This window comes from Manacus candei, unplaced genomic scaffold (genome assembly GCF_025592945.1).
Source record: "Manacus candei isolate 608988 ecotype Guabito, Panama unplaced genomic scaffold, ASM2559294v1 h1tg000049l, whole genome shotgun sequence".
Classification (NCBI taxonomy): Eukaryota; Metazoa; Chordata; class Aves; order Passeriformes; family Pipridae; genus Manacus; species Manacus candei.
The window spans coordinates 6,572,339-6,592,292 of record NW_026138097.1 but is presented as its reverse complement, the minus strand read 5'-3'; the positions used below and the strand labels follow the sequence as shown (position 1 = coordinate 6,592,292).

General features: G+C 41.5%; 1 protein-coding gene across 1 annotated transcript in view; it reads right to left on the bottom strand.

Moving 5' to 3' along the window:
- The window catches only part of RECK (reversion inducing cysteine rich protein with kazal motifs), a 53,066-nt gene extending 33,808 nt beyond the window's left edge, over positions 1–19,258 (bottom strand). The window contains exons 1-6 of the mRNA XM_051798882.1: positions 19,109–19,258; positions 16,305–16,363; positions 10,339–10,413; positions 5,982–6,018; positions 1,888–1,973; positions 210–257 (exon numbers count right to left, since the gene is read on the bottom strand). Of these exons, the coding sequence (XP_051654842.1) occupies positions 210–257; positions 1,888–1,973; positions 5,982–6,018; positions 10,339–10,413; positions 16,305–16,363; positions 19,109–19,187 (384 nt within the window). The 5' untranslated portion in view covers positions 19,188–19,258. The remainder of the gene's footprint in view (positions 1–209; positions 258–1,887; positions 1,974–5,981; positions 6,019–10,338; positions 10,414–16,304; positions 16,364–19,108) is intronic.
- Positions 19,259–19,954: the final 696 nt, after the last annotated feature.

Genomic DNA, 19,954 nt, shown 5'->3' with positions numbered 1-19,954 from the left:
TAAGATATAAAAACCAAGATCTTTTTACAGAAGACATTTACACTTTTACAAAAAATGTAGGGAGAGGTGATTTACATTTGGATGAAAATGAGCATATCCAGAAATATGATTATAACAAGACAGGACTTTCCCTCTTCTACAGTATACTTTTTATAGGATTTATAAAGCCATTGATTTTTAGTCAGATATGTTCAGACACAAACACATACCTCATATTCCTTCCTGCAGACCTTTAAAACATCATTTTTTGCAGAAGCCTGAAAGACAGATAAATTTCTCCATTTGTAGCAGAAAATAATAAAATCACGTTGCAAAATAAAGACAATTCTACCTTTACACTAACTGTGACAACCATGGGTCCATGGTCGATTTAAATGTTCCTTTAAGAACCTAAAGAACGCATCTAAAGCTTTTAAAAAAAAAAAGCAGAAACCATGACTGACAATACATTTAATTAAAACCCAAAACTTCCTATTTCTGCACCAAGTTAGTTGATACAAAGCAAGTTTGTTTTTTGTGAAAGGTTTATCAGATAGAGCAGAACACAGGAAGTATTTAGGAAATGGAAGAACTTGAGCATAACCATCTCCCTATTTTGCATGCTAATGTCCCTTTCCCATCTCCTTTCTCTTGTATGTACAGTACTATGGTTCCTACTGTCAAACTGAATTGCAGAAATTCTCCCTTCAAACTGCAGATCAGTTTGTTCTATAGAGTATTTCATGCTCCTTTTTCATATGGCAGATATTCAAAACTATTATTACTACTAACATGTTACTTCAATAATTTAAAATACCTGGGTAAAGTCCGACCTTGGACCTATATCACCTTCTTCAAAATGCCTTCAAAACCCCCTCAAGTTTCAAGAATCAAAATTAAAATCCAAATATTTCCCATTATCCCTAATATTGGGGAAGTATTGGTATATGAGTATAAATGAAAATAATAGAAAATGTTTTAACCAGAGTCTGCTAAAGTACAAAATACAGCCAAGATTCTGAGACAGCAGAGTCTGCAATCAAATGATACAGCATCTGATTCGGAGAATAATAAGAAATGATGTAACAATCATAAGATCAAATTAAAAGCAGAATTTCATAGGACACTGCAATAAACAGAAGTGTTTTAATCAGGTCTGGAAAACACTTAAACATTAAGACAAATTCGAAAACTTTGATAGAAAATGAATTTGACAACAAATACATGTATCTTATATTCAGAAGATCAAAAGTACCCAGTTTGTTTACTCACTCCTCCTCTCTTTATCACACTGCTCTGGGTACTCATGGCTCATCTCTTGTCATATAGTTTTAATGCTATGATTTCAGGTGAAAGTAGCATTGGGTTTTTTTATGACAACAATTTACAATAGGCTGCTGGGTCAAGATTAAGACACAACTTTGAATTTTAAGTACATATGTGCTCCACAACTGAGATACAAGGATGATGATAGATAAGAATATGCTCTTCAATTCTGAAGATGTTCTTATATATTTGGGGGGAAAAAATAATCCCAAAATTATTCACACATTTTTAATAAAAAGGTAATTTCTAAATGTATGTATTATGCTTAAAACTTTTACTTGACAAAAATACTGTTACTATTAACACCAAAAAACCCCTTTCTTCCATCTAATGAACAAAAACCTCTTTGAAGAGACACGAAAATCTATTTGGGGCAGTAACTACAACGTGGCATCACTAAACATGATCCTGCAAAAAAAGAGAGCCTAGAAACAGCCATACATTACCTTCCACTCAGCATTATTTTAAAGTAACAAATTTTATGGACATACCATGACAAAAAATTCAAGGAATTAAGTTTAGCATTACCAAAGAGAGCTTCAGAACCTTTACAGATTCCATCAATAAGTTAGAAAGCCTTACCTGTTTACATGCTTGCCGACATTCCACAGCAATAGCGAGCTCACAGCAACCTAAACCAACCCACCCATCAGACTTCTTCAAAACTCCTTGGAAAATAAGATGACAGACATATTAGAGTAGAAAGAGAAGCTATGCCACTGTTTTCCCTTCCCTCTATGTGTCAGTTCCTTTTCAAATTTGATAACCTTGTTCTCATTCAAGAAGCCTATTTACAGATTTGATTTTTATTGGAACTCCAAACCAACTTTAAGCAAGAAGAGAACAAGTATGTGCTTTCTGAAGTGCTGAACCTGGCAATTAATGAAGTACCTTCCATACACCGAGTTTAAAGATGCTTTATGTGCAAACTATTTTCAATAGTTCAATTTCTATTTTTTTCAATGGAAGTATTAGATTGGGATATTTTATCTAATCTGAAATATAAGCAGAAAAAAAAATCCCAGGAAAAATAATTAAAATCAGCAACATTATCTCATAGAGATGCATCCTGTTGTTGGTTGCAATACCACATTTTTCAACCAACTTTGTGAATGCAGAATATGATCCTTAATTTTTCTTCAAGCTTCCTGTAGTGGTTTTGGTCAGGATGGAGTTAAATTTCTCCAGCAGAGCTTGTATGGGGCTATGTTTTGGATTTCTGACTAAAACACTGTCAATAACACAGGGATGTTTTAGTTGCTGCTAACACAGACAGCATCAGTGCCTTTTCTGGTTTTCATATGGACCCATAAGTAGGCTGGTGGTACACAGGAGGTTGACAGGGGACCCAGCCGAGACAGCTGACCCCAACTGGCCAAAGAGATATTCCATACCACATGGCATCATGCTCAGCCACAAAAGCTGGGGGTGGCTGCCGCTCCTTGGGAACTGTCTGGGCATCAGTCAGTTGGTGGTGAGCAATTGTTTTCTTTTGTATCACTTGCTTTTCTTGGGTTTGGTTTTTTTTTTTTCCTTTTCTTTTTTATTGCTTTTGTTCTGTTCCATTTTAAAATTATAAACTGTCTTTACCTCAAACCATGGGTTTTCTCACTTTTGCCCTTCTGGCTCTCTCCACTGTGCCACTGGTGGGGGAAGGAGCAAACAGCTGTGTGGTATTTAGCTGCCTACTGGCGTTAACCCACAATGCTGCTTCTGTCGTTTATCTCCCCAAGAACAAGATTTCATATCCAGAAATTTCTCCAATAAAAGTTTCACATCTTCCTGTCTCTCTTAATGCATTCATTTCACTATTGCCATTATCCTCATTTCTTACGATAAAGTTACACAGAAAAGCAAATTGCTGCCGTAAGTTGTTTCATTGTCTTAATCTATTCGTAGACACAGATTTTCTAAGACTTTCAAGACATCAGAAATAAAACAAAAACGCATTCCTGAATCTATTTCTCATGTAACTTTAAAGACAGAAATAATTGAAGGGAAGGTTTGACCCATGCAGCTGCCCAGCAGCTGTGACAAACTTGTTACACTCTTTTTCTTAGGGCTGGAAGTGGAATTATTTAACTAAAATGAATCACTCATTTTTGCTATGAATATTTTAAAATCTAAGCAGTATTTTATTACGTGCACAAATTATACTCTTCATGTAGAAATACAAAGTAGAAAGTAAAAGAATGAACAACTTATATTTAAAAAATGCTCTTAAGCCTAGCAGAAATGCCTATTCAGAAGAATCACAAGGGATGTTTAGCTTTAAAAAAGGGAACTGAAAGTGCTAGGAGCAAGACCAATGATCTTAAATTCAAATGATAAGAAAACAGTGGGGAAAAAAAGTAATTAAAAATAGTTGCAATCAATGGAAAAAAATGACAAGTTGGTTTTTATCATGAAGAAAATTGCCCTTAAAATACAGTTGGTCATCTTTACAAACATGGGTGACATAGAAAGTCTTAACAGTATCCGTCTTTCATGATATTCTGATGGGCAAATTAAGAAAATGCACAAATGGCAAATTTATAAAGGAGAAGCAAAATCTTTACTAAATGAACATATTTCCCTAGGAAATTAAAATACATAACAGAGTTATTAAAATAAAAATTAAAACCTTAATGCTTGGCATAAGTAAGGTAACAGCATTGCACAGCAGGTGGAGGGAGCAGAGGAGCAAAGGTGCAGAACAGCTTTTGGTTGTAGCCTGTATTCTGTCAGTTTGAAGTGGCCTTGTACCATCTGAACGGTACAGACCTTCTGCAGACACTGTAGGCCAGCAATCTATTGGTCTGTTGAAATCCTCTTTACATCTATTCAGAGTATTGGCTCAGCTTTCCAATTAACACTAGTTCAAAGCAGCTGTGAAGGTCATGAAAACTGCAAATTCAGCTCACCTTTCACTTCTACAGCTGGGGGGCAGGATTAGTTTTTCAGAGGTTGAGCATCTTTTTTAAAGTGTCAAAGAGATGGCTGTTGTGCACACATGAGCAGCTTGTAATCACTGTTCAAAAATTTGGAATTTGACGCATTGTTTCACACTAGTTCCAAAAGTAAATGCTTGTCTACATGGAAATCAGGCACATGGGGTTAACTACATATGTACAGTTAATTGCCAAATCAACTACTCACTAGGTTCTGGTTTAGGCATAAAAGAACGTATTGGTTGTTTCCGCATAAATTTCTAGCTGGAGACTCCTTTCAATCAGAACAATAATGTTTGGTAGAATATTTATTACTAGGATTGACATTGTAAGGCATAAGCAATCTAAAAAACATTAGGCAAATATCATGTGCAGTATGAAACCAAGATTTCCAGAAATCTCTGCTGCAATAACTAGCTGTATCCAGGAGAAACACATGATTAGTACAGCTGTACAGCTTTAGGGGCAATGTCACCACTGAACAGTCACCAGTGAATCACCACTGAGTAATCAGGCACCCATATTTTGTGCAATACAGATCCTGTGTTTTTAAGACATACTGGAACTAAACTAAATTGTGATAAAAGAATGAAGCAAACTACAATACATGCCAAATGAAGAAGGTTGATAAGTTTCAGCTGTAGTTAGCATTTTCTTGGCAAGTGGTCGCATTTTTGAGAAACACAACTCCAATCTTAATACAGCCACTTAAAAATATATTTTGTCATCAAGGTAATTAAGGTGTGTGCATTTCTAGATGAAAATACACCTTCAGTGCACAATTAATTGACTGGAGTCCATAGTTCTGATAATTCATCAAATTCATCTGTACAACACAGATTCCCGAACTATAAAAGATCATCTAGTTGCATAACACAGTCTCTCAGCTCTCTCAGCCTGCCCTCGTATACGGTCCAGCACCTTAATCACCCTAAAATGTCTCCTTGCTGAACTTGCATTAATGTCTTCATAGCTTTCTTGTACTAAGAAGCTCAGACCTGGACACAAAATCCCTGATGTGGTCTGACCAATGCTAACTAGAGGGGAAGGATGAGCTCCCTTGATCTGCTGGCAGCATTTTCCTAATGCAGTCTGAGTGCTGTTGGCCAATGTGCTACACGGGCACATTGCTGGATCATATTCCACTTGCAGTCCACCAGGACTTCCAGGTATGTTTCTACAAAGCTGCTTTCCAGCTGGGTCAGCCTTCTGTGTGCTGTGGAGCATGGGGCCTTCACCAGGTGCAGGACTTAGCACTTCCTCTTCTGGAACTTCAAGAGGTTCCTGTCTGTCTGTTCCCCTGGCTAATAAACATCCCTCTGAATGGCAGCACAATTATCTGGTCTAGCAACTTCTCCTTTCAATTTTGCATCACCTCCAAATACATTGAGGGTGCACTCCGCCTCCATCATTAATGAAGATGTTAAACAGGATTAGACCCAGCATCAACCCTTAGGATACTCGCCTCCAGCTGCACTTTGAGACACTGATCACAAACCTTTGAGCCCAGCAGTTTGGCCAAAATATTAAATATTTTCTAACTAGTAAAAGGAAAGAAGTGTTAATAAAATGCACAGGAAACTCATTGTATACTAAAGGAAACTAGACACCAAATACAGTTTATAATAGAAGCATAATGGAAGTTAAATTATCATGAAACCTATAGGTGCAGTTGGGGGACACAAAATCAAAATACGTATATAGTGAAAAAGCAACATGATTCAATAGTAAACTGGTATATCTTACCTGGCAAAGAAGAATTTATACAACCCCAGACTTCTCTCTGAAAAGTAAAAATGCAATTAAACAAATGTAAGTAAATAGAATAAGAGGGTTTCCAGCAGACTCAAACTGCCATTTTCAGTATTTTTTCACTGGGTTTAAAATAATTGACTGGAAGAATTCTTACATTTAAACATCTTTTGAAGAAGTGCTATGAGACAGAAGTTGAGTACCACTTCCTTCTGCTCTCCACAGACTGTGGAATCATTAGCAACATTTTTGCAGATGCAGAACATACCGTGATTACCTGGAAAACACTAGCTAGTCAACTTTCTCCACCAGTGTTTAGAGAACTAAATAGCAACTTAGACAATGAATAATATTTATCTAGGATCAAGTCTCTGAAGAAACTTATTGCCCTAGTATTCCTTTCCATCACCTTAAAAATACCCCAAACAAACAAATAACCACATAGAAAATGAACAAAAAAAAGGTTTTAAAGTATCCCAGAGACCAGAGAAATTAGTTTCAGAGAAAGACAGATACATGGAAGAAAGAGTTGCATATGTAAAGTTTACTAACATAAGAAGTTACAACAGGGAGCTGTTGGGTTCACCCCAACTGCAAAGCACTTCTGGTTCTAAACACAGGTCATGCTAAAAGGCTGATGATATTAGGCAGAAGAATTCTGTAAATGGTTCCTTTTTTTTTTTAGGGAAAAAAGAAAGGTGAAAAGCTTATCAAAGAGTTGTTGTCCTTATCTCTCTCATTAATGTTATTACCAAGACTACTAGCCAGGCTGACTACAGAGGACTCTTTACACTGGGGCTAGTATAAAAGAAATTACATGTCAGACATCGACCTGTCACATATGTCCCATGCTTCTCCCATGCCAGACAGAGCCAGTTCCAGCTGGCTCCAGCTGGGCTGAGCCCATCAGCGATGTTACCAGTGCCTCTGGGATGGCATATTTAAGAAAGGGTACAAACTACTGCGCAACTGCAGCTGGAGAGAGGAGTGAGAATATGTGAGACAGCCCTCCAGACAACAAGGTCAGTGAAGAAGGAGGGGGAGGAGCTGCTCCAGGCATCAGAACACAGATCTCCCTGCAGCCTGTGGTGAAGACCACGGTGAGGGAGACTGTTACTCAGCAAACCAGGGATGTCCATGGTGGAGCAGAAATCCACCTGCAGCCCCATGCTGGAGCAGGTGGATGTGCCCTGAAGGAAACTGCAGTCTGCAGAGAGCCCACACTGGAGCAGGCTCCTGGCCGGACCTGTGGTCCTGTGGAGAACAGCCCACATTGGAGCAAGTTTTCTGACAGGTCCTGTGGCCTTGTGGGAGTCCCACACTGGAACAGTCTGTTCTTGAAGGGCTGCACCCTGTGGAAGGGACTCAGGCTGGAGCAGTTCCAAAAGAACCATCTCCTGCGGGTGGGACCCCACGCTGGAGCAGGGTAAGAGCACAAGGAGGAAGGATCAATAGAGACAATACCCAATGAAGTGACCATAACCCCCATTCCCCATGCTCTGCTCCGCACCGCTCAGGGGGAGGATGTAGAGAAGTCAGGAGTGAAGTTGAGCCCAGGAAGAATCATAGAATCAACAGGGTTGGAAAAGACCTCTGAGATCATCAAGTCCAACCTGTGATCCAACACTGCTGTGGTTGCTAGACCATGGCACCAAGTGCCACATCCAGTCTCATCTTAAAAACCTCCAGGGATGGAGAATCCACCACCTCCCTGGGCAGCCCATTCCAATGCCTCATTACCCTCTCTGTAAAAAATTTCTTCCTAATATCTAACCTAAACCTCCCCTGGTAGAGCTTAAGACCATGCCCTCTTGTCCTACTGCTGGTTGCCTGGGAGAAGAGACCCCACCTGGCTACAACCTCATTTCAGGGAGTTGTAGAGAGTGATGAGGTCTCCCCTGAGCCTCCTCTTCTCCAGGCTAAACAACCCCAGCTCCCTCAGCCTCTCCTCATAGGACTTGTGCTTGAGTCCCTTCACCAGCCTTGTTGCTCTTCTCTGGACCTGCTCCAGCACCTCAATATCCTTCCTGAACTGAGGGGCCCAGAATTGGACACAGCACTCCAGGGGTGGCCTCACCAGCGCTGAGTACAGGGGATGAATCACTTCCCTGGTCCTGCTGGCCACACTGTTCCTGATCCAGGCCAGGATGCCATTGGCCTTCTTGGCCACCTGGGCACACAGCTGGCTCACGTTCAGCTTCCTGTCAATCCAAACTCCCAGGTTCCTTTCTGCCTGGCTGCTCTCCAGCCACTCTGTGCCCAGCCTGTAGCCCTGCATGGGGTTGTTGTGGCCAAAATGTAGGACCTGGCACTTGGCCTTGTTGAACCTCATCCTGTTGGAATCAGACCATCTCTTCAGTTTGTCCAGGTCTCTCTGCAGAGTTCTCCTGCCTTCCAACTGATCAACACTCCTCCCCAAGAAGGGAAGGGTGAGGGCAAGGTGGTTTTAGATTTCACTTTATTTCTCATTATCCTATTCTGAATTTTGATTGGCAACAAATGAAATTAATTTCTCCACATCGAGTCTGTTTTGCCCTTGATGGCATCTGGTGAGTGACCCTTCCCTCTCCTTATTTCAACCCATGAGTTTTTCGTTATATTTTCTCCTCCCTGTCCAACTGAGCAGAAGAATGAGAGAAGCTTTGGTGGGCAACTGGTGTCCAGCCAGGGTCAACCCAACACATAGGACCCTAAATGAAAGAGTGTTGAACATGTTCTTTAAAACAAAATGAAAAATTCAGTTAAATCACACTGACAGAGGAACCCATATTGTCACACAAGGATTCTGCCATCAGAGGAATTAATCACTTCATCTAAAGTTGCAATGGATATGTATTTAGTGATCTAAAACTGTCCTCCTCTGTATCTGTGAGAGTTTCCCACTTATACAAGAGCCAAAGTGAGATCAAAAGAACATGGTAAAGAGCTTCTAGCGCTACTAGTTCCATCCCATTGATTCAGTTGACTTTCTTTATTCCATGAGCAGGTTAATGACTGGACTCAATGATCTTCAGGGTTTTTTCTAACCTAAATGATTCTCAGATAAAAATGACTTCTTGTGTTGGCAGTTACTTTATTACTTAATACCAGGCAATATCCTTTCCATCATCTTACTTGAAGGAATATACACAACACAATGTAACCAGTGCTCCATAATATAGACCATCTGATTAAATTTAAACCTATCTGCTAATCTGAGTAATGGCACCAGAACATCTCTCCAACAAAGACAAATGATACCTGAGAACAGTAAATATGGTATTAAGTTGAACTCTTAACTATTCTATATCTAGATGTCTTTTGCAAAAGTTTATAAATATCAGTTCAATTCAGTGATATTCATTTAAGATCCACCCTGGACAGCAAACTTACCATTTACAAAGACAGTAATTGGGAGTTAAAAAAATCATCGTGCCAATCATTTTTCCCCCTTTCAGATACTCTCCAATCCTGTCATAAAATGCACTTCTCCACTACATAAGCAAGATTCTACTCTTCTTATCAAGGAATGAAAGATAAAGAAAACCAGCACCAAAACAAATGCTATTCACCAGTATGTTTTCATGCCAGATTTTACTCATAACATCAGCTGTCTATAACTTTCCAGGACCTTAGATTTGATGATCTACAGAAACAAAAAGCTGAAGGAACTTTGACACACAGAAGAAAAGGATCTATAAGCATACACAGTCTTGCAAAGTAAATTATAAAATGTTATTCCTAGATGTAGTACTCGTACACAGTGCCCATTTGAGCTGAGCATATGCTCTAGGCTAGCTGGAAACAGAATTGATACTGTTCAGAAGTAACAAAAACTGCAAGAAGAAAGTAGACTTTTCAGACAGCAAATGTATTCAGATATTCTATGTTGCCAAGAGATAAGACTCTAAAATTTACAGTCTGAATGATAGTACTTACCTATTCCTAAATTAGATCACCCCTTAGACAAGGAGCAGATTACATTCTTCATCTTTTTAGTGAAATACTAAAGAACTTTTAGGAAACCATAATCTTACTTATCCAACAAAAGCATTACCCCAGTTTCTCAGATAAAGCCATAAACAATTCAGTGCAGCTATGTGGGCCTCCTTGCCTTAGCCCAACCAAGACCTCATGGCTTTGTCCCATACACAAGCTGTAACATATGATCTAATTCAAGTTGCTGCCATTGACATCCAAGTAACAATCACTCAGCACAATTTTTTACAACACAGATAAGATTTTCATTGCATTTTATAGCTTATACAAGCCACCTTATTGCAAGTAGCATAATATATGATGGCTTTACAAAAAAAATAATCCTACTTTGAGGATCAAATCTCATTATAAGATTTTTTCTAGCAAGCCTTACCATTGATTCTGGGCAATACTCAGGTGCTCGCTGCAGTAAGTGCTTCAAACGGGAATCACTCTTAGAAGACAAAATCTGTTAGAAACAAAACACACCTTAAAACATAGAGAATATAACTGCACATCAAAAACTTTTTTCAACTGATTTCACCAGTTTTAGTTTCTCTACTATCAACTCTGAGAACTTTGGCTAACCCTTAGTATCCATATGATACAAAGTTGAGATTTTCTTTTGTAGATCTGTAGTCTTTCAGATATGTTGTGCTTTTTATAAAGAGGCAATTTTTATATTTAGAGTGAATGAGAATTTCCTCCTCAAGCACTTTGATCAAAAAGTTTCTACTGAATGTAAAGGGCCAGTATGAAATTGAGGATTTTTGCCCCACACACCAAAATACTATACAGCTCTATTTACTTAATTAACCTTCTGCTACACATTACGTGACCTCAAGCAACTAAACTCCTTCCAAAAAAAAACCTGAAACAAGTAATTTTTGTGGAACAAAGATAAACAAAACCTAGACTAGTTAAAGAGACTACCAAAACTAACAGGGGAATGAATACTACCCACAGCAGAGCAAGAACAATTTAAGTACCATCTAAGTAAACTGAACAGCCAGAAGCTCATTAGACTGGATGGTATGCAACTGAAGATGTTGTTCCTTTAGCAGTCTAATTAAAAAAAACACAAATTAAAACAAGAAACTAGACAACAAGAGGGATGGAAAGAGATCTATTAATGTGGGATATGAAACTGGAAATTACATGAAAACCTGAAACAGATGCATTTCAGAAGGAGAAATACATTACAATTCTATTCTAAATTTGCAACATGATAAACTTATCGAAAGAAAGCCAAGAGAGCAAAAGCACATGTTTCAAAATGAGAATAAAAAAAGAAATGCAGTAGTATTTAGAGTCTTCTGAGGTCATAGAACAATAAAATAATTCAGATTAGAAGGGATCTTAGAAGATCCCTCTTGCTCAAAGAAGGGTCAATTATGAGGCCAGACCATGTTGCTCAGGGTTCTATCCAGTCAGGTTTGAGGATAAAGAATGCACAGCCTCTCTGTTTTCACAGTGGAAAAGTTATTCCTCATAACCAGCTGGAACTCTCTGGTTTCAATTTATGACTGCTCTCTCTTGTCCTCACATTGTGTACCATAGTGAAGAGCCTGTTTCTGTCTTCTGAGCAATCTTTCTACAGGTATCAGAAGGCTGCTCTGACGTGCTCCTTCTTCCTCAGCTTCTCCAGAGAGGGCATGTGCTCTAGGCTCCTGTTCCCCTGGGTGACTCTGCTAACTCTTCCCAGGTAATGGATGTCTTTCTTGTAAGAGGGGGGACAAAACTGGACACAGCATTCTAAGTGTGGCCAGGAAGTGCTGCCTAAATGGGGATTATAGCCCAGGATGCTTTCTTTACTGTTGGAGGACACTGCTGGCTCATGGTCAGCTTGCTGTCTGTGTATCAGAACCCCTGGGTCATTTTTCAGCAAATCAGCTCCCTAGAGAATCAATCTCCAACTCATTTTGTTGCAAATGATTCTTTCTTCCCAGGTGCAGGATTTTGCATTTGTTCTTGCTGGATTTCATAAAGTTCCTGTTGGCCAATTCCTTTCATCTATCCAAGTCCCCCTGGATGACAGTCCCGTCATTAAGATTATCAGTGCTTCCTTTCAGCTTCATATCGCCTAAAAACTCAATAACAGTCAAATCTGCCACCTCCTCCAGGTTGTTAATAAAGATGTTGAACAGGACAGACACCTTTTGTATTCCACTTATTAGCCTGCAGTCAAAGTAGGACCCATTAACCTCTATCTCTGAGCCTGATTATACAACCAGTTTTTTACTCATCTATTTGTCCATTCATCAAAACCATATGATCCTCAAATGGATATAAAAATATTGAGTGAAGCAGTGTTGAAAGCCTTGTTAAAGTCAACACAAATGACATCCACTCCTTTTCCCTCATCCAGAAATTCAGCCTTATTATCAAAGGCAATCAGGTTTGTCAGGCACGATTTACCCCTTGCACACTCAGAGATGCGTTCTGAGAGGACTCTGTCCATGATCTTCACAGGCATTTAAGAGAAGATGAATAGTCTGTAGTTTACTGGATTGGGCACCAGCCTTTGGGGTATTTTGTTTGTTTGATTGGTTGGTTTTGAAGATGTGTACACTGTCCTTCTCCAGTCACTGAGGACTTCCCTCAAATTCCACAATGTTTCAAAGATGACAGAGAACAAGTAACCTTGCAGTGACACCAGCCAGCTCTCTCAGCATCCTCAGAGGCAGGCCATCTAGTCCCACGGACATGTATGGGTCAAGTAATTCCCAATTCATCCACCACCTATTACTTGTAGTACATCTCCTTGTACCTCATCCCTATGCACAGAGGACTGAGAGATCTTGTCGACAAAGCAAGAAGGCATTCAGTACCTCTGCCCTATCTGTGTTTGCTGACACTAAATCATATGCTGCCTTCAGCAACAGTCACACATTTTTCCTTCTTCAGCCTTTACCTACTACCATAGTGGTTAAAGTCTTGTTGCCCTTGACATCCTCTACAAGTCTCAATTCCAGCTGAGCTTTGTCTTTCCCAACATAACCTTACTTGCTTCAGCAAACTTTCTAAATTCTTCTTGTATAACCTTCCCTGCTTCTATCTTCTCTATACTGTAGCCTTTCTTCACTTAAGCTTGTTCATGACTTCCTTCTCTGTTTAGTCACATCAGATTCTTGAAACATTAACGTGCTTTCCTGAGGACTGGGATGGACTGTCCTTATGCTTGGAGAAGGATGCGGATAGAGACCTCTGGAGCGGTACAGAGATGAACGCTGCCAGGAAATTTATCATTATCAAACTTCCCAGAAATAAACTTACAAAAAAACCGTCAGTTAAAGAAAGAGAGAACTACATATTTCTTGCTGCGATATCTGACATACTTAATCAAATAAGCATGAACAGGAGATGATACTAAAGCTAAGAGTGGAATAATACTTACTAAGAATGGAGAATAATTAGATGTTTGAATCATGTTAGTTGAAAAACAAACCTGTAATCCAAGTTTTCTTTTTCAAAGGGCTCACAATATCTGAATTACTAGTTAGCAGAAATCCTTACTCTTAATCAAGCCTTTTTCCTTAATTGGCAGGATCAAGGAGGACATCACTGGGTCTCCTGTGCCTTTCACCCTAGTCCCTGGCCTGTAGTTACCTTTTACTCATGCAAGGCCTTCCTCAATACTTTATCACTGGTGTCCATGTAGATGAGCAGACAATGGATAACAGTCTGAGGGTCCAAAAACCCTTGCAATTCCTGCAACATCCTAGATCTGAGCCCCTAAAAGCCTTGCAATTCCTGCAACATCCTAGATCTGAGCCCCTAAAAACCAAGACACCTTAGACAGGAAGTCTAATCTGCAGATGAATGCCTCCATCCCCTGCAGAAGGGAGTCTTCTGCCTGGTGCTATTGTTTACAACCTGTTGATTAGGCCAAGATGGCTCCCCAGTGAAGCTTGTTCCTCCTCACCTGTTCTAAGGCCCCAAACCTATTCTGTAAGGGCATATCCAAGACAGGCTGAGAAATTTCTTCCTGCTGTCAGGAGCCACAAAAACTTTTATTCTCCACTAAGCACAGCCTCTGGCCATCCTTCTTTCTATGCAATGCATAGTCCAGATTACTGCCCTTGCAGGTTCTCCACAGAGCTTGTCTAGCTCCCCATTTACACTGAGGCAATGCTTCCATCCTCAGCTTATACGACAATTCAGGAAGCTGACCAGAGCATGACTCCCACAGTTGAAGTGCCACCATCTCAAGGAGAGACACCAGCTTTTCCCCACAGCCCAAGATGTGGTTGGTCACATTTTCCTCAAGAGCTCCCTCTGGGTCAAGCCCTCCACCGTGTCATGAGTGTTTGCCCAGACAGCACCAGGGACTGTCCTCCTGGGGACAACAGGTGCACCCAGTCTCAGGCACCTCAGAAGTACCTCAGTACTTCTGCACTTGCTAATGACACTCTTCACAACAATTGGCTGTGTCAATGCCCAAATTTCTGCCTGTGCACCCTGGTCACAGGCACTGCCTAAGCACTACTTAAACAGAAATATGGGGACAAGCTTATTCCCTTTCCCTGCCAATCCTGGCAAGCAACTGCAGTGTTTTATGTCTTAAACTACCAAATCTTGGAGGAAAACACTTTTAAAAAATTATTAGTAAATTATCAGGTCAGGATAGTACAGTGTGGTGGTACTGACAAGGCAACAAGTGCATGGCAAATATTTCAGAAAAGGTATTTGGAAAGATGGAAAAAGGCAATTCAACCAACTCTGTTTCCTTAGTCACCCCTTGTGTTTGTACACCTTCATCCTACAAATTTTACATTTAAGGCAAGGGGGTAAGTATCAAATACATTCCTAAATGGATTCAACACAGACAAAGCATTTGAATCGAGCTGCACAAAATGGTTAAGTAACAGAACATGAAAATCAGCAAAAAACAGCAGACAGCTCCTTCAGCCAGCTGTTTGCCTGTATCAAAGGATCACTCAGAAAATTATGCTACCAGCCTAATGTGAGTTAACTAAACCAGCTCTTATAGAACACTCTGAGAGGCACCAGTCTTGCTTTAGACTTGTTACAAACCTCTCACCACAAAGACTCTGAAAATACTGATTATCTGACTAGAGAGGGGTCATCCAGATGAGGCAAGATCAGAGTATCTTACAAAACCCATAGAAAACTATGCAAAAATTAGAACCAGTATAACAGAATTGGGATGGAATTTGACAGTAAAAAGCTGAAGAGCTAACCGGAATTCACATGATAAGCTAGGAACTTCAAACCAATGAACCAGCAGAAAGAATTGGACAGATTATTCCAAATACCATATCAATGCAGATACTAAATCTACCATTTAATTTTTTTATATATAGGAATGGATCTCTTTCTCTTACTTACATCTAAGTTTAAATACAATTTTTAAGACTGAGTGCTATACTTTCATGTATAATGCCATGTAGAGTTTTGCTTACCTGTATTCAAAGAGATAAACTTCTGCTGGAAGGGTTGCAAGAATTATTATAGGGATTAGAAGAATATTTTATGCAAGGAGACCGCAACACTTTTCCATGTTTGGCCCAACAATTTAAAAACTGAAAGAAGATTTGGTTGTATTCTCTAGATATATCAGGGAGGGAGAAGTGCAATTTAAAGTAAAAACTTTGTTAGTACAATCAGAGATAAATATAAATTTAATCATAATCAGGTTTAGTGCTTGAACAACCCAAAGTGTGTAATGAAGACAAGAAAAGGACACAGGTATGATGTAAGGACACAATTTTAATACAAAAATTGTGTATACATGTTATGTATGTCTTACTGACGTAAAATTTTTACGTAGATAAATTTAGGTAACTATACAGAAAGCTGTATAACGTTCTACCCAAAGGTACAAGTCTAAACATAAGCTGTGGAAAAATACTTTCCAAGCTTGAATTTAGCACAAACAGCTCTTTGTTGTTACCCTATTAACAGACTAGGTGAGCAGATTTTGGCTGCATTCACAAAGCCATACATCATAATGAGTACCTCAGATGCTTAGTTAACAAACAAGAACTGGCAGAACAAGAGAATAGTACCAGCATCCTGTTCTTTATTTTAAATTCCCAAATACTTGGAAACACAAAAGATCCAGAAATTTTGTAAAATACCTTCACCCCTCTTATTTCCTAACAGGTTGGCATCTCTATTTCTCCTCACCTTCAGCAGAACCCATTTTCCACTATGAAAGGAAAAAGGACTACAGTTTTAAACCTTTAAGTTCTCATTTCAGTAGCATTACATCTCACAATTCACACATAGTATTCAGACAGATCATTAGCTTATAACCTTGATGTTGCTACATCATTGTCTAAAGGCACGATTTTAACTCTGATGGAGTTAAAACCAAATTTAAAACGAGCTTACCTGTTCACAGACATCACGGCACATTAAATTGTCCTTTGCATGATAACAACACGACAAACCTGTGGAAAAGCAGGGGGAAGGAAAAAAGTATTTAGAAGACCTGAAACACTTAACCATCACTTCCGAACAGAAGTACACACTTGATGTCCTATCAGGACAATCTGCCTTGTCCACAGATGACGGCAAGAAATTTTCCTTCCCAGAGGCAGAAAAAGAACACAAAAAATTTTTGTTCTGAAACTGATGCAGATCTGTTCAACAAGTGTCACAGTTACCACTGAACACTCACTGCCACCAAAATGAGATCTCGTTCCCCTTCTGCTTTCAATCACAGTTCTGTTGCTTAACTTGCACTAGCTTGGGACCTGGTAAATTCCTTCATAAGACAGTGCAATTTATTAACCCAGGGTAAATTAAAAAAAAAAAGTGAACAAATATTAACCCTGGGTAAATTTAAAAAGTAAACAAAACCCCCACCAAAAATCTCCATAGAGACTACATGTCTTTGTAAATTGAATAATGTCACAGAATCTGAAAAGTGCAAGAATCAGTCAGGAACAGGTGGAAAAGGAAATCAGAGCAGGAACTTCTCGTCATATAGCTGCTCATTGAACCCTGGATTCTTAAAAACTTGGAACAAAACTGTAAATTGTTTCAGTAGTGATGGATGATTAAGAGTGGATTTGCCTGACTAAATGGAAGTCACAGAGCAAACAGAGATATGAACACATCAAGAGAAAAAAAAAAGAGAAGTAAAGCACTGAGAAGTCACAAAACACCAAAGCGTAAAGCAGCATTCTGAGCATTATATTCTAGTGAGCTTTGTTACCCTTACCATACCAATAGTTTGTTCATTCATGGTTAAGCTTGGCCAATATAAAATGAATTGCATGATACCTTGATATTCACTTTCATCCTCACTTCCCAGTATTTGGACCAGTGTATCAGGAAACAGACAGAGGTTTCCTCCAAAGCTTTTACTACCATGCACATCTTCACATCCAGGATCATTTAACAATTACAGATTTCTGCTCAACTGTATCTGAACTACATATCACACTGATACAACAAAAAAGCAATACCGTACAACGATACCACACATATAAAGTCTTATTTCACAATACCTTACTAGATAGGCTTTGACTGAACCACTGAGAAGGATCTTGGGCGTGAAGTCCTTGCAGTATGAGTAGGTTTATCAACAGAAATCTGGGCCAGAGTATGTCATATTTCATTCCACTAGCTTTTTACTGCTTTCTTCCCAAAACCATGCCTCACTAGGATCCAGAACTATTGAAAAACAATGAAATACCCATAAATGCCTCAATGACTGTAAGTCTTCTTCTTTAAAGTATTAAATGTTTTGTATTTTCTATTCCTGTGACAACAATGTGATCTATTTATTAAAAGCAATTTTCCAATATCTGTGCTTGTGCTGCCTTCTTTTTCCACTCTTCTTTTCTTGGTCCTGTCAAGACTCATGGGATCACAGAATGGTTTCGGTTGGAAGGGACCTTAAAGATAATCTTGTTCCAATACCTCCACCATAGGCACTTTCCACGAGATGAGGTTGCTCAGAGCACCATCCAACCTGGCCTGGAACACTGCCAGGGATGGGGCATCCACTGCTTTCTGGGCAACCTGTGTCAGTGCCCCACCACTCTCACAGTAAAGAATTTTTTCCTAATATTAAACCCAACCCTAACCTCTTTCAGTTTAAAGCCATTACCCTTTGTCCTGTAACTACACACTCTTGTAAGAAGTCCATCTCCATGTCTCTTGAAGGCTCCCTTCAGGAACTGAAAGGTTGCTATAACCTCCTCCCTTCTCTTTTCCAGGCTGAACAGCCTGAGCTCTTTCAGTCTTTCCTCACTGGAGGTGCTCCATCCCTCTGGTCAACTTAGCAGTCCTCCTCTGGACTTGCTCTAACAGGTCAATGTCTTTCCTGTGCCAGGGACCCCAGAACTGGATGCAGGGTACTCCAGGTGGGGTCTTACGAGAGCAGAGGGGCAGCATCACCTCCCTCGACCTGCTGGGTACGCTGGTTTTGATGCAGCTGGCTTTCTGGGCTGTGAGCGAACATTGCCAAGACACGTGCCATCACAACTTTAGTGCAGGGAACTATTTTACCACTACCCTTCTCAATATTAAACGTCTTGCCTTTGCTTTTTAAAATACTCAATACCTCGATCAATCTTATCCCTCTTACTGAAAACGTTAGCAATACCATAAGGAATACGAGCCCTGGGATACACAGCCTGTTCCGACACCTACATATGGCAATCCAGGTATCAAGTTTTACCCCTTTGGACCGTTTCAAGTCACAGTCTCGGGAATTTACCCACAGCCTGTGTGACAGCCGAAGGCACACACCTCGGCCCCGAGCCATGGAACCCGCTGGGACAGAAGAGGAGGTCTATCCCCACGGCGGGGAGAGCCGGTCGTGCCCCTGCCTCCTACCCCTCGCGCCCTTAGCCATGGAAATCCCTCCCCGCCGCTGCCGGTCCTCGCACCAGGGATCCAGGCGGGCGCTCTCCACGGGGAGCCGGGGCAGGCACCAGGCGGGACCGGCACCGGGACGGCGCCGCTGCCCCTCCCCTGCGGCGCAGGGCAGGTGCGGGGGGAGCGGCGGTGCCGGGGCGCCGTGCCCTCTGTCCCCGGCCCCAGCCACCGCGCCCGCGGCCAGACAGGACCGTCCCGCGGCGCTGCATCCCCGCGGGCGCCGCCGCCCCTGCGCCATGTTGTGGAAAGGGACCCGCGGGGCCGCCTCCCCCCGCTCCCTCCCCCTGCGGGTCGCTACTCACCGGCCGCCGCGGGGCTGAGCAGCGGAGCCGCCGCCAGGCAGAGCAGGGCCCAGGGCCACCGAGCGGCCGCCGCCGCCATGGCCGGGTCTCGAACCCGCGGCAGCCCCGCCCCGCGACCCCCGCCCGCCGCACGGACGGACGGACGGACGGACGGACGGACGCGCAGGATCTGCCGCCGGCAGCGCCCCCTCCCGCCAGCCCCCTGCCACCGCCCGCCGCGCCCATTGGCTGCGGCGACCCGTTGGCCTCGCCCCATTGGCTGCGGTGCCCCGGCAGGCCCCGCCCCCTGCGCTCCGCCCGGCGGCCGCGGACATTCCAGCGGGAGAGCGGCGAGCGCGGCTGTCCCGCCCTGTCCTGGCCGCCACGGCACGGCTCGGCCCGGCCCGCCCGGTGGGAGAGCGTGGCGGGCAGATGGGGCCAGGCCCGCCTCCTCGTCCCGGTTCTGTGGTGCCGGGGCCACAGGCACCCTGCAGCTTTCCTTCCCCCCTGGCCCATGGAGCGGCAGGGGCGTGCCCGCAGGGAGGGCTCGGGCTGAAAAGAGGGCTAAGGAGAGGAGAAAGACTTTTTTTATTATTGTTTTGTGAAGGAGGCGGAGACTCCGTTGAATTAGTTTATTTCTATTCATATATAGTATTTGAATTATTGACGTATTTCTGCACATCGTTTTTAGAGCATTGATTTTAGAGCATTGATAAGTAACTGTACTTATAGGGGGCTTATAAAGAAAAATTAATAATTAAACAGAAATTAAGTGTAAACTATCTAATACAGTTAAAGCAAATTTAAGTCACTCCTCATTTCATAGCTAGTGGCCGTTTTGCCTCAAAGTCTGGCCATTCCAAGGTG